Raw genomic sequence first — 15947 nt, forward strand, 5'->3', positions numbered from 1 at the left:
GTGGAGGCGTAATGATTTGGGCTCGCTTTGCAGCCACTGGACCTGAGGAGCTTACAGTCAATGAGTCGACCAGTATTCTAGAGTCAAACAAGAAGCCATCTTTGTCAGATGACATACAAGCCATGCAACAATGATCCCAAGCATACCAGCACCAGAATGGCTGAAAAAGAAAAGAAGCAAGGTGTTGCAATGGCCCAGTCAAAGATTGAAAGATTGAAAGGCTGCAGTGGCACCTTAAGAGAACTGTCCTTACATAAAAGCCTGCAGACCTTAAAGAGCGGAAGCAGTATTAATATATCAGTCCCTAACAATGAAGTGAGAGACTGATAAAGTTGCACAGAAAACTGTTATTTCAACTTATTGGTGCTAAAAGCGGTTCTGCAACTAAATGTGATAATTAAGCCGGTTAAGGATTTGTTATAAAAATTTAAAACGGTCCCCTACTGTGAACCACCAGATGGTGGTAGAATAAATTACCTAAAATAATATGCCTTGAAGTCTGCAATCAATTTCCCAACACACATCTTTATTAAGTAAATAAACATACAGCAAAAAATATAGAACCATGCATCAGACAGACAAACGTGACATTTAAACAACAGGCCTGTTATTCCTGGAACAGGGCTGGAGGTAGGACAGGACAGAACCACTTCAGCCTCGTCATTCAAGGTCAAAACATTCTATAAATATAACAACAACTTAAACTAGATAAAAATATTCATATTGTAACAACTGTGTATGAAGTATCTCCTTTTCTACGTTGCGCCCACAACAAAAATACCATTTATATTCTCATTTCCTCTGCACAGTGGTTAAATGTAATTTCAAACCTTTTTCACTGCTAAGACCTAAACAGTCTACCAAATAAGAGTAAAAAAAATGTCAGTGACCTGTATGGTGCAGTTTTAGCTTCACAAATATGACAATGTCAGAATATTTCAAACAGCCTTAAGCCGGTTCTCAGATGTGCGGGAGTGAGAGACGCATAGCTTTCGAAAATAAAATCTGTCAGTGATGATTTGAGGGCAAAGTTGAGCTTCCGTAAATTACCTTCTCTCTAGCGCTGTTCCTCTCGGCTCTGCAGAGCTACACAGACAGTAAGAAATCCTGGCGTGCATAGATGTTGGAACATTGTCATTTTGTACTCTTCTATACTGGAATAGCAAATGGTAGTATGATTGTTGGGCAGCAGGACAATCTCTCTGCAGTTGTTCATTTAACATAAGGCAGTATTTTATAATAAGGTCTTTGACACTTTCTATGTCTGTATATACACAAGCTTTGTCCATTTCACAGTGTTTACTGACCATGCTGGTTGAAAACAACACACTGACTGTACATGTTTGTGTTTAGTCACTCTTTACTACCTTTTCAGTGCACTTACCCATCCACCTTTTCTTGTGCATACGTTTCAGAACTTCCACCAAGGCCTGGACAATTTTCCAATTAACTCTCCCTTTAAAGTAGTAGAACCAACAGTGTCGTTTTGCTTTTGTGTATATAGTACCAAAAGTGTTAAAAGTTGGCACATCAGTAGAAATTTTTCAGAATTTCATGTCAGCAAAATCCAGTGATGATCAACATCGAAAAACGTGACTTAATCTGTCTCCTAAAACCTGTGTATGTATATATATTATCTGACAGGAAGAGCATACGCTGTAACAGTAGTGCATACATACAGTGACAATACAGCAGATATACAGTATGTACACAGTTGTTAGATGCTGTAAAGGAGACCTTTCTGTCCACTGGACAGGATTAAGGCAATTTCACAAGTGTCTTGGTTTTTACGGTAACCGCTGTGCAGTATGACTGCTGATGTCATCTTATTTTTGTACAAATATATGAAAAATTTCCAGTTGGGTAAAATGAATGACTTATACCTGCTGCTTTGTTTGAGTTATAGTACTGTGCAAAAGACATGAGCCACCCTTCTACTGACACCATTTCTGATTAGGCGTCAGTTTCCGGTGGATGGGTCAACGTAAAGCCCAGATGCATCTCCCAGGTCCCATGTAAGGTCTTTGGATTTTTTTTTTTGAAGTTGGTTCAATTGCTGTCAATGGGAATCATCTTGTTGATGCCAAAATACTATTTTTTTTAATCTGTCAGACTGTGTTATCGTTAGCATTTTTCATAGACTTACCTGAAAAAATGGGAACAAATGATCTGTTTTTTGCAACAGGCCTCTAGTAACAGAGTGCCTGAAAATATAATTTAAAATTGGTTCTGTGCTAAGTTGTCTGTTATGTGTCGACACAACACTGCTTCATCCCTTTTGTGAGATGCTTTTTTATTATCATTGAATGATTCGGTGAGGTAAAATAACTGGACTGAAAATGAATGAAAAAAGCAACTAAATGTCCAAAGAAAAACTTTGGAAGACCTTCAGAAAACCTAGAAAACTATTACTCAAAACAACATTTAAAAAAAATAACAAGAAAGAGACAAAACATAAAAAAAGGTGGCTGGAGACTTTTGCACAATACTGTACGTCTGTGTAATAGGTTTTACTGAATGGGTACCTGGTTATATTTGTGTATTTCCTCTCATAATAATTATTTAAAAATATATTTGTATATTTTATAGCTGACAAATGTAGGCAATTTAGGGTTCTTATTAAGAAGTGTGGGATTACTCTATTAGCTATATAAATCTTGCTATGAAATATCATATGGCCTTGAAATAAATATATATTATTTAAATCTCTTATTTAGCCAGTTGGAGAATATTTCCTTCTGGTAAGGGTTGCCTACAGATAATGTCTCTTTGAAAAACAGTTTAGCTGGAAATGTTTTTTCCACCTTATTCATATGCATTACACAACATGCATTTGTGTAAGTGAAAGTAAATTGTTTTAACAGTTTGCAGTCAGCGCAGCCTGCCTAAACCTAATGGATAACCTCTCGCAAACATGCAGAATTAAGTCACCTCATTAAACACACTTCATTTTCAGCACTTGTATATATTAGAGCAAGAATTAATGATCTTTTGCTGGTTTTACTAACAGTACTTAAAAAAAGAGTGAATAGCACAGTATCTTTGTGTTGTAGAGAGAATGTGGTTTTATCCTGGTGCCTCTAAATATCGCCATCACTTAAACAAAAACATACTGACTAGCATGTCTCAGGTCGATAAATACACTGACGTACAATAGAGAAAAAGGTTGCAGACTGCGTGAAACGTGCCGTGGCTAAGATACATAAAACAACATCGGAACACCCCATCACACCAAGTATGTGTTTGCTGCAGGGAGAGATACAGAACAGTACAGAAAGTTAGGACTCGTTATCATCGTCATCATCATGCATAAAATAAAAATCGCTTTCTCCACTCAGTTCAGCAGCGTACCGTATAGCTGTGCCTTGGTCAAACTGTCCTTTCTCGTCAGTCCTGTACTGCCAAACTTTTGGTATCTTGCAGAAGTCTTCTTTGGGAGCGCGGGGCCGATGCTGAGAGCAGAGCTGGAGCTCGGGCGGGGCCGGACGCTCGGCCTGGGGGTGGGGTAGTGTTGAAGACTTGAGGCTTCAAGTGAGCTTTGGTGTAAGGAATCAGCCGAACTGTCTGCGCTCAGATTCACGTAGTCCTTCTTTGCGCTGCTTGCCGCTGTCGCTCCCCCGCTGCTCTCCTTGTCTTTAGAGCTCCCTGAGAGGAACAAACTGCTCTCAGAGTCCTGACTGTCATCCTTGGCTCTATACAGCACAGAAGTTTTCTCCTGCTTGCGATGCTCTTTTGGCTTGGGACTGCGGCTGGGAGAGGAGGAACTCATGGGAAAGCACTGCTCCAGCACCCGACTGTGGAAGACGTCGTCTCCTTCTTGGAAGCTGCTGTAGAGAGACCCTTTGACTTTACTGGAGGGGCCCATGGCAAAGTGGCGTTCAGAGAAACTGTATGGAGAAACCCGCCCTGTAATGTTGCGATAAGAAGATGAGAAGGTGTTGATGTCTTCCACGCTGAGCTGTCTCCAGCGGCTGCTCAGGTCATCCTCGGAGACCTGGACATCACCCTGGCTGTCAAGGGTTCCTCCATGAGCCTGGCCCAGTCCAATTGTAGACCCCATGCTGTGAGAGGAGGCCAGACGAGGAGTGCTGGAGTGGAATGGTTCACTGAAACATGACGCTGTCCTTGTGTAGGCTGGTGAGGGGCCCTTCTGGGGGCTCCTTTGGGTTGCCATGTGCTGGATGCTGTGGGACTTGGGGAAGCTTGATCTGTCTTTATCATAGGAGGAAATACTTTTGTGCTCATAGTCTCCACTACTACCTTCTCGCCAGTCCATGTAGAGACCCTGGTGGGAAGAAGATAAGGTGCTGCTGCCAGTGCGCCCACATCCTCCACTAACTCCTCCCTTTTCATCTGATGCAAGACTAAAACTGGAGTAGGAACTGGACACTGGGAGACTCCCAGTGCCGAACTCATCGTGGTGACGGAAGGAGGATGGGGGTTCATGGTGGGAAAAACTTCCAGAGTGGAAAGCATCTTCATCGGGGTTGCTGTCAACAGAGTTCTGAGCGTGAAGCTGAAGCAGGCCAGTGCCATGAAGGTCGACACTTTGTCTGCGCTCGGTGTCCTGCCATCGTTCAGGACAGTAGAGCGCCGTGTCGCTGCAGTACAGGTCAGATGTCTTATAAGAAAGGCGCCGGTTCAGATGATCAGTGCTTCCTGTTCCTGTCAGAAAGTCTCCATCCTGTGCCTGCGGGCTGGGTGAACGCGTTACAGGGCAACTGCTTCCAGGCTCTGGCTTTTCCAGGACCTTGGCAATTATGGCTGTGGGCACAGCGTCTGGATAATTTGAGTGACACATTGCCATGGTGACGCCACTACTCTGATTATGTTTTTCCATGAGGGAACTGATGCGTTCCTGGAAATCCAGTGGCAGCTGAGGCATGGAAGAGAAATACAAAGAGAGACAAAAGAAGCTGGATAAAGACAGGAAACTACAACCCAAAACAGCAAAACAAATGTTTTTGAAAAGTTGTGACAGTTGCTGAGCTTGTATTCAGCAAAGCTCTTTAAAAATGAATAAGTTCTTCAAGAGCCTTTTTAGCTGAATACTGAATGTATTTTTAAATGCCATTTCTTACTTTTCTGTAGGTCTAGGTGCAAAAATTCTCCTTTGATTTAGACCAGTATATGTGTCTCAGGGGGGAAATGTTTACATTCTCATTCATCCATGCATGGTAGTATTGAGGGCAACTGGTCGTTTTTTTAGGTTTCTGAAGACTTTTGCCTCTCATCCAAGAGGCTTCTTCAGTTCTATTACAACTAGTGGAGGATCCAAGGTATTTAACCACTAGCAGGGGCTGTACCCTTGGAAGTGGCCCTAAGGGTTGGTGACCAACTATTAGTCATAAAAGTCATCACATGAAATAAGGTGTGAAGAAATGCTTATGAAGTAAAACCTGGTACTCTCCACCAGCCATTTGATAAATGAAACCTCTTAAATGAGAGGTGAATGTCTTCATGAACCTAAAGAAGTCGAGTTGGAGGTAGATGCCCTGTCTGACCTGAATTCCTCTCCTGATAACACAAAGAAACTGTGCTACCTTTAATAACTTTCTAAACAACCTTTATTTAGTTATGTGTTACAGAGTCCACAACTTAATTATACAGACATAAGTATTTCTTCTTTCCTTCCTGCTTTCTTCCATCTGTTTCTCAGCCTGTCATCTTTCTCCTTTTCTTGCTGTGTCTCTCTCTCTCACACACACAGACAGACACATAATCTCTTTGATTGGCTCCAGTTTGAGAAAAATGTTCCTGTCAATTACAGACTGGCTCTTTGTGCCTATTAAAGCTGGTCAGGGTCAGCAGGAACTGTTCCCGACACACTGAGCTCTCTTTCTACTCATCCCTTTCTTTATCCTTTCATCTTTCTCCTCTTGCACCACTGCCTTCTCAACCAAAAGACTCTCATTCCCCCCATCTCTCTTTTTTTTCTTTTAGTGTGTCTTTTTATTTCTCTTTCTACCATCAAACAACATTGGTTCCACAGGGAAGGGCTTAGATTCAAATTAAACCAGTTCTCTGGGTCTCCAGCTGGGTATTGGAAAAAAATAGATAAAATTCTGACTTAGCTTTGTTAAGAAATAGAAGCTCGCCTCGGCATAAAATAACCTGCATCTTTTAAGTCGGGGCTATTTTTAGCAGCTGTTGACTCTCCCAGAGGGAATAGAGATGGAAAGTAGGTGAGGCTGTGGGGGGAGAGTGCAAGATAATATACAGTGTGTGCTCCAAGTAAGTCAGCTCAGCATTAGTTGCTATCTGAGGCAGATCTTAATTAACAGTCACATAGTTGTGCAGTGTTAAGCAACGTGACAGCGAACACATCTGCAGGTCTTCTTTTATTACAATAAGTGGATTAATAGCATATCGTGGAGCTGGTTACTTAAAAGACTAGAAATTCACCCCTTGTTCCTAAACTCCATATTTCCTGCTTCACAATGGAGATAAAACATTTCAAATTAAATGTTAGTTTTACTAGCAATAAGACACACTCCATAGCTTCTTTAGTTAATCTTGGTAAATCTGTTACATATCTAAACTGGGGGAAATAGTTAAACTTAGCACCAAAAAAAGTACATTTGTGTTTGGTCAATTATTTCTTTGTTGTAACAATGTTTCTTGGCAATAAATCTCACACTGTTGGAAATCCTGTTTATTTTTCCTTAAATGGTGCCGAGAAAAATGTGAGAAAAATGCAGACTTAAGTATACGGGCTTGTCTGGCCAACAGCTTATTCTACTATTGACTCTTTTTTTGAGCTTCTGGTACCCCAGGCGCTGACAATCAGGTGCCTGATTAGTGTCACCTGTGAACTACAACGGTCAGCTGTTTTCAGATTAGGAGTGAGTCCTAGTACCACCACCAAATTGAAGGTCAGGGTCCATATAACAGGGAGTGTCAGAGACCAGCTGCAAAGTGGGCGTCCCACAGCATTGTGTGACGACGCTGGTAATGAGTATGAGAAGGTTTTCCAAGCTGTTGTGTATGTGTGTGGTTCTTCCACAAGCTACTGAGGCCCCTATTTATTAAATTAATAAATTGTTAAATTGTCAGACCTCCAATCCAATAAGTGACGCCAAACAAAAGTCAGTAGCAGACTGACACTTTGTTAATGATTTGAAGCAGTCAGGATTTTCACTATTTTAAGTACACGCCTGTAAGGTCCGCCTGCTCAGGAAACACATGCACAGACCTTTCCTAAGTTTGTCAGTGTACATTTAAATTATTTTAAATGTGTTCTTTAGTGGATATTCTGTCTTTCTCTATTAGAATGAAAAAATAAATAAATAAATAAAACAATTTTATTATTTATTTTGTTTATATTTAGCAGCGGAGCAGGTAATTGGACAGTAGTTCTTTAGTTTCATTGGGCAAACTAAGCCCTTAGGTCTCTTATTTCTAGAAGAATCTCTTGGCTGACAAAATCCCCCAAAGCAGAATTTTTACTGTTTCCAGTCAGCTTAGATCAAAACATGTCTAAATGTTACTCTAAATATGCACAGCAGCTATAGTGCTTCAAAGCTATTCCCCAGCTGATGCCATTTAGAAGAGTGCAAATGAAAGAGAAGGCAATGTTTGTGGATTGAAGTGTAGCACTAATTACCCTCACTAATGCAGTACAGTATTGCCTGTGTTAATGCATGCAATACTAATGTACTTCTGTGAAAGATTCCTAGATGATTCATGTTTTCTATAGAAAAACATACTTGGCATGCATATTTAAGTTTAACAGCCATATCTGAATCAGTTTCTGGCAGCTATATGCAATTAGTGTTATTGCATTGTGGCTACAGTGCTGCTGTTCAGCAAAGATTAGATGAGCTCCCTATTAGCCAGTGGACTCAATTTCCTGCCCTAAAGTCCTAAATGTGTTTGTTTAAAGAAAAGCATAAAACATCCCCTTTTCAGAGTTTTAACAAGCTGAATTCATTATTGCTCTATTTCATTTATATCAATGGGTTTTTAGTGATGCAAGTAGTCTGTAGGTAGTGCTTCACTTAATTATGAACCCAGGTCTACAGATTTTTTTCCCTTTCTTTTGTGCCTCAGGTGTCATCACAAGCCAGCCTTTCATTCATTTATTATGCACAGCTAAGATGCACACAGATGGTACTTCAGACAGCAGACCTTCATCAGTCTGAGAGGAGAGGCCATGAGCGCTGTGGCTCCTTCTTATTGTGAAAACCACTCAAGAAGGCTTTTAATGGTACACCAACACAATATCATAAACTTTGCTTCATTAGAAGAAAAATACATTTAATTTCCTCTTTATTAGTACAAGTAAATGAAACCATCTCAAGCTTACTCGTGGCTGATGTAGTTATGTCCATTAGCCTCAGAGCTAATTTTTCAAGGGATCTTATATCTGTTTTCACTCTTATATGCTTTTCATACAAGTTTCACACAAGACAGATACAAACTTTATAAGATTTATATATATCTTTTCCATATGGGAAAACATCTTTGCTTAAATGGTCGGCGTCGAATTTTAAAGCTGAACTTTTTTTTTTTTTTTACTGCCGCACAAACCTAAACCTGCACTGATGTAGCTGCAGCAGGCAGTGCTGGTGAGCTCACCTCAGACATCTTATGTGCTCTGTAGTGAGACTTGGAGCACTGCAGCAGCTGGGCTGCCAGATTGCAGTCTTTCCTGTACAGGTCCTGAAAAAAAAGCAAAAAGATTATTCCCATTCACTTAAAAAAAACACACACACACACACACACACACACACACACACACACACACACACACACACACACACACACACACACACACACACACACACACACACACACACACACACACAGGGTTTTCTTTGGCATCTTGATAACTAAAGCATGCTGTGAGTGAGGAGTGTTATGAGTTTAAACCATCCCTGAGTAAAACCTTTAATACGTTAGATTACAGCCTTCTAATTGTGCTTTATAATTATGGGAGATGTCTGAGGGGGGAATCAGGAGAGTGTGCAACAATACAGCTGAACATAAAAATATATGTTACCAAGAAGCATATATATGCATCTTGGTTACATAATTTCACTGGGTAGTTTGCAGAATCTTTACAATACCAGCAAACTTTTCTTTAGACATATCTGCCCTGTGCAGACTGTGCTAATTTTATTAGAGTTGTCTGAAACAGCACATTAACTTATCTGCACCTTCCAGCCAAGGAAGCAAGTACAGCATTATTCATCTCTTTACCCATGCTTTCTTTCTGAAAAGAATGGTTATTAAATTTTTGCTCAAATTTCAGAGCACCGTGAGGGTGGTCTACTGGCACAACAGATGCCTGGTTTCATTGTTTTCTTCGTTTACTGTGCATGCATGTGTTAGTGTGGGCGGTTAACTGGTTTTAGAAGGTTTTCTTTTCGTCTCCCTCCTCTGTTAAACCTGTCCACTTATAAAGGTCAGTTCATGCTGCACTGTAGCTTTCCTGTTTCTCTTTAATAGCACAACCCTGACATTTTCCCCCCATAACATCAAAGCCCTCTCTTTGACAGTCTCAACTCCCCCACCAGTTAACAGTGGCTGCTTTTTGAATCTTTTTTTCCCCTGTTTTGGTGAAAAGAGACATTTGAAGTCCCTGTAGTTTTTCGGGACAGTTCAAATAGACCTTTGAGACCTTTGGTGATGTCTTAGTTAATATGAACTGTGTGGTGTGTCTCTCCTGGGAGTGCCAGCTGACAGCTTTGTTGCTCCAGCTGGTTGTGAGGCAGACTTTGTGATGTCTTATGATCAGTTCTTTATGTACACTATATTAATAATCTCTGAATGTGTGAATTGAGTAGATTCTTTCCTTCAAGTTGTTGTGAAATTAGAGCCATTTACTTTCACAGTCATTATCTTTGTAGGTAATTTATTACATTTGAACAGTCTTTGGGGATCATCAACATCTTGATGCCCTCTTTTGCCTGTCAATGTGTAGGATATGTAACAACTTCTACAGTACTGTGCAAAAGTCTTGAGCCCCGCCTTATTTCTTTATGCTTTGCTTCTTAATAGACACACCTTTTTGTAATGTTTAAAGTGGTCCTGAAGTGTACTTCTCCAGGTTTCCTGAAGGTCTTTCAATTTTAGAAGAATATTTTTTGTTTTTTTAAGTCACTTGACACTGACCTATGAAGCATTCAAGCATAAAATACCCTAAGACAAGCCTAAGGCCTCAGTTCCTAATTTATAATTCAAGGGACAAACCAGCATTGTTTGCACATAACAGACAACTTAGTGTATTTGGACACTTTACTAGCAGCCTATTGCAAAAATACATAATTTGTTTCTATTTCTGTAGTTGGCTCTTTCAAAAATGCCAAGAGATAACACAGCTTGACACATAAATGATATTTTTACACCAACCACCAACCAAAAACCCTATCCACTGCAGATGAACAGGATCATGTCCTTAAATACCATGTATTTACCATGCTCGTGTATGTACCATGTACTATGTTAAAGCCTGTTAGAATTGTGAAAACTCAAGTTTTTGCCTTATACTGTATTTCCATGTATGTTTGTACATTTTTTAATAAACTGCTGGACCTGTTTTCCATTTTCCTTGCAAAATATCAAGACATGAGGGGTAATTCAGGACAATTGCAAACTGCTGTAGATTAAACGGCTTCATCAGTTAAGTGTAAAGCAAACACACAATTCATTTGTAGTGTGTTTTGTGGCAGTGGGTCTCAGGCACTGTGACCCACTGACACAACTGTGAGGTTTTATTTTATTTCTTTGTGTTTTGAGCAGAAAATTTGACAGTTGATCTCCAGAGGAAATGTCTGCCTCACGGCTGGCACTGCTGGGACAAATTCTGAAACCTACTCAAAATGAACCTTGTCTCTAATCACCTCCGCTGGATGTTGGAGGGGAGGATTGTAAGAGGGCTCTATAGCTCAGAAGTGCTAAAAATTTGCCATAGAGCGGTAAGAGAAAATCTAACTCATCCTAGAGCCCCTCCACAAGAAAAAAACAGTAAAATCACTTCAAAGAAAAGCGAGGCACCAAATTTCCACATGCCGTTGAGCTCAGGTCTATGCAGCTGTGGATTCAACCTCTGCCAGCCCCGAGGATGCCCATTGATTTCAGTTCTATCACTATAAAACATCCAGTGGCTTAGAGTTAATTCCTCTATCTGCTGTGACACCTTGAAGCACAAATATTGAGGATGTTGCAGAAATACAGTGAGTGTGACTTCCAGTTTGACATGAGGAAGTGCTCTCCTCAGAAAGAGTTGATTTTTATCTTCCAAAACCAACTGTTGTTTTGGTGCTAACAAGGCACCAAGTAAGTAAGGAATGAAGGCAGCTGCCCCAGGGCATCAAGTCTCTGTGCCCTGGATTTCCTGGGCTACTGTGCCTGCAGGCAAAATATAATCTGGGCAAGCAATCATACCAAAAAGTTCAGAAACTGTCCAAATAACCTAGCTTCAGGTATATTCCCAGTGCTGACAAGAGGTGTTATGGGGAACTTACATTATATAGATGGAGTAGCTTTAAGTACTCACATTGTCCTCTCTGAGTTTATTAATGGTGATCTTCGCCTCCATGAGATGATTGTTGAGAACAATGATTTCCCGGCTGAGGGCTCTCTTTTCCTCCTCGTGGTGCTGTGACTAGAGTGTAAGAGAAAGAATGGACAAGTTAAAAGAGAAACTGGAGAAAAACAGAAGGAAAAAACCCCAAGGATGACAGAGTGGATGATAAGATGAGGGGCAGGAAGTGAGGGTTAGAGAAAAGAGATAACGAAAGAGATGAGAGAACCAAAGTTGGAGGAGCAACAGAGGTAAAACAAGATTATAAAGGAGCACAAGAAAAATGAAAGGGGGAAAGTCATAAGTCACTATCAGCGTGAAGCTGGCGCTAGCACCAGGACTTAATTAAAAGAAGATTACACTTGCCAGAGCTCATATCATATCAATTACTCTGGGAGTAAGAGAAAGAAGCATGGAGGGGAAGCGAGCGAAAGATGAGAAAAATAAAGTGGGTGCAAGAAAGACAAATGAAACACTCCATTTCCAGTGATTACTGTCAAAGAAGTGCAAAATGACCTGTAGTGACATTTGAACCACACTAACAGCCGAGTTTAATGATGGCTTCTATGTCTCTCTCTCTCTCTCTCTCTCTTTGTGTCTGTCCAGTCAGCTCAGCAGCTGTTGGCCACTTAATCCACCAGCTTGCCACAGATATCACCCCTAATGATTTTGGTGGCCTGATCGCTCATCTAATATAATCGAAATTCCTTTATTTGCACGTCTAAACTGTAAAAATAGGAAATAATTCATTCTTGCTAAATTGGCGTGTGACAATCATTATTCTCAGCCAACAGGCCAGTCGTAACAACGCCATGATCTTTTATAAAGATTATGACCTGTGTGAGAGTATCGTGGGATCAGGTTCTTTAGCTCCACAAACTAAATGCATCTCATAACAAACAATGATTCTGGCATGCAGTTAAGACTTCAGCCTCCAGGGGGCAGTAAGATAAGATAAGATAACTCTTTATTGTCATTGCACAGTCATACATAGTACAGTAGTACAATGAAATTGGAAAAACTGTCCTACGTCGGCACTACATGTAACACAACACGACACGATATGACACATCACAACGTAACAAACAACACAACACAGTATATTAACTTAGTATAAAAAAGAAGAATAAGTGTATGTGTATTGCACACTGTTATTATTGCACATTAATTATTATTGCACCTTGTTATAAATATAAATATTATTGTTATCGTTTTAAACATTGTTACCTCCCCCTAAAAAGTCCAGGGAGGTATCCAGTCAGGTCAGCTATTTACATTGATCAGGGCTATTGCCCTGTTGTAAAAGCTGTCCTTGAGTCTATTTGTTCGGGACCTCAGCAGCCTGAACCTCCTGCCAGACGGCAGCAGCTTAAACACCCGGTGTCCTGGGTGTGTGCAGTCCCGTAGGATGCTGCGTGCCCTCTTGAGACAGCGAGTGCTGTACAGGTCCTTCAGGGAGGGAAGAGGATGTCCAATGATTTTTTGGGCCATGTTGATGACCCTCTGGAGTGCCTTTCTGTGTGCTGTGGTGCAGCTGGAGAACCACACACCGATGCAATATGTCAGCACACTTTCAATGGAGCAGCGGTAGAAGACGGTCAGCAGCTCCTTCTTCAGGTCCATTTTTCTGAGGATTCTCAGAAAGTGGAGACGCTGTTGGACCTTCTTTAAGACCGCAGAGGTGTTAGAGCTCCATTGGAGGTCTGTGTCTATGTGCACACCCAGAAACTTGAAACTGGAGACCCTTTCCACGCACTCCCCGTTGATGCTGACAGGCTGCAGCTCGGACTTCCTCCTTCTGAAGTCAACTACCAGTTCTTTTGTTTTGGTGGTATTGAGGTCCAGTATAGGGTTCTTTTGGCTTAGAAATTATGTTTTGTTTTTCTTATTCACATGTGTCACACTGGCATACACACATACACAAAGTTGTAACTGTGAAACCTGTCACACAGCACCAGCTGTCAAATGATACACTCACTTGGCCTCCCACCCTTTTTTCCCTCCCTCCTTCTAATCTCCCAATGGTGGTGATTGTTTTGAAATACAGAGGTGCAGCGCCAATCTAATAGGTGGCAATTAATGTCAGTTTAAGCAATAGAGCAGCATTGATATTCAAATCCAATTCTGTTACGGTCTCATTAATCAGCTGTCGAGACAAGCGCCTCTCCGCTGTTCTTTCTCCAGCTCATTACTCCTGCCTCCAGCTCGTTCTCACTATGTGGATGACCACATTAGGTACATTTTTAAGCTCAGATATTTAATTTGTCGCTTTCCTTTCTTTGTTAAAGTAATGTTGTGTTGGCTCAGAGACAATCTCCAGCTCAGATGTTAATATGACTGGTGTTGTGGTTTTACACATGGCTGCTTTTTATTTTTTATTTTAAGAGTGACTCTGGACTTTAAAAACTGCACAATCGGCCTCATTTTGCAATACGTGACTTTTTAATGCGACTTTTTTTTGCTGTTTTCCAGCTGTGCAACAAGCTGCAAGCAACTTTAGTAATCAGCTGGAGTTGTGTGTGTGCACCCCCAGTGAAAGCTCTGGCATTTACTAAGTTTGGTTTAGACTCCACCAGCTACTAGTGCCTGACTCCATCTGTGCTCCCTGTAATGTTGCGCTTTGGGCATGTAGAATAGAAGGTGTTTATCAGAAGGCCTTTTCATTGAATTCAGCTGCCTAATGCATTTGTAAATTATGACGACTAGAGCAGCAAAGTAGAGATAAAAGGCAGCAGCCACACTGTGGGAAGCTTTATAGTTAAGTGATAATTCTGTGTGTGCGTGTTTATCACTTGTACATCAGTAATTTGATTCAGTGTTAGTACAGAAATATTGATTAGTGCATCTTTCAAACCCGTCTAATCGATTGACCGGAGGCTCGAGTGTATCTGCACTGTGATAAATGTTGTAATAAAGAGTAGAAAAAATGAATCAGCGCAGCTTTAATGTTAGTTAGAATTCAAGCCTGTTTCATTTACTACATATAACCCAATAGAACAGGAACACAGCCGCTATCATCGGCATTAAAAGGCATCTTTAATTTGCGATTCTTCTTAATGATCTTTGGGTCTTCTATTGCATTTTTGCTGAAAATTATAGGAAAACAGGGCACAGAGTCTGCTTAGAGACAAAAGAGACAGAGGGCATTCTTAACTGTATAGTCATCATTGATCTTGTGCTGTATTTTAGAGAGAAGAGGAAAATGGGTTTTTATTTTCAGAGTTCTAGCCAGCAGAATTTCAGCTGTGCACACTGATTTTTGCTATCTCCAGCAGTCACTTTGTGTTGGATACACATGGCGTTCTTATCTATTGGTACCACACAAACAAGGAAACTGCATCAAGGAGAATTAATATGCATATTCTGACAATCTTATCTTATTGATTGACCCAGAGGAGTAGGGAAGATATTGTTTCCCACCCTAATGCATTGCACAGAATTAAAGCATCTCTTTTTGTCTTTCAAGTTTCTTCCAGTCATTCACAGGAATGGTTGACCATTAGTGGTCAAGTTTAAGGGTTTGTTCAGACGTCATCTTAAATGACTCCTTTAACAAAGTTATCTCCTCTCCCAGTTGGATACGTAATGGAACAAATCAAAAACTAAACTCACGGGGCACGCTTCAATTATTGATCAGGTGAATTGAGTGCACAGTGTATAAAATGAGGAAAAAGTGTTTTTCTAAGACACCCCGGTTTGTTTTATGTATTCTGCTGGAGATTCTGTCTCTTCGCTGGGCAACAAATGAAACCTGAGTCCCATGAGATGCAATTACTGAGGACTTCGGTTCACAGAGGAGAGCAGAAAACTCTGCTCCATTTTAAATACATCCTTATTTTAAGAGGGAAAAGGAAAGAAACAAAGTAGATTTCTAACCTCATTAAAGAGGATTTTGAAATCAAGACACCAAAGATAACCACCACCCTGCTAAAAGCAGATTCTGTATGTAGCGAACACTTATAGGTAGAAGGAGATCTAAGAAGTTGTTCAATGGATACAATTAAAGCAGAAGTAAATCTCTGGGTGATCCAAATTGATTATGTTAAGATGAACTTGCCATGTGAAACAAACAATATTTATAGGAGGAAATAAGCCTCAATTTCAGTCAGCATTTCAAAGACAAGGAGTTATTTTTAAATTGTTTCCTGTAGAACTGAAAAACCACCTAGCTTGGCGTATGTGGGTAATCCATCATGATACAAATTTACTTGACTATATTTTGGAAGTGTTCCAGGTGATGTGGAGGGTTTGTGGGCTACACTGCTGGGAAATCAAACCTTACCTATTATAAGAAAATACAGTGTACATAGAAAAACTAAAAATCCCTCCATGCAATTTCTTCCACTTATCCAATTCAGGGTTACGTTGGGCCGGAGCCCAGAGACCACCAATCATGCTCACATTCGTACCTATAGCC

At 40.6% G+C, this 15947-nt stretch overlaps 1 protein-coding gene across 2 annotated transcripts in view; it reads right to left on the minus strand.

Annotated features, from left to right (window-relative positions):
- Positions 1–505: 505 nt before the first annotated feature.
- begain (brain-enriched guanylate kinase-associated) overlaps positions 506–15947 on the minus strand; it is a 59027-nt gene continuing 43585 nt past the window's right edge. For both annotated transcript variants that reach the window (XM_026152006.2, XM_026152009.2), the window contains exons 5-7: positions 11504–11611; positions 8581–8664; positions 506–4876 (exon numbers count right to left, since the gene is read on the minus strand). In XM_026152006.2, coding sequence (XP_026007791.2) covers positions 3335–4876; positions 8581–8664; positions 11504–11611 — 1734 coding nt within the window. In that variant the 3' untranslated portion in view covers positions 506–3334. The remainder of the gene's footprint in view (positions 4877–8580; positions 8665–11503; positions 11612–15947) is intronic.

Source organism: Astatotilapia calliptera, chromosome 19 (genome assembly GCF_964374335.1).
Source record: "Astatotilapia calliptera chromosome 19, fAstCal68.1, whole genome shotgun sequence".
NCBI classification, from domain to species: Eukaryota; Metazoa; Chordata; class Actinopteri; order Cichliformes; family Cichlidae; genus Astatotilapia; species Astatotilapia calliptera.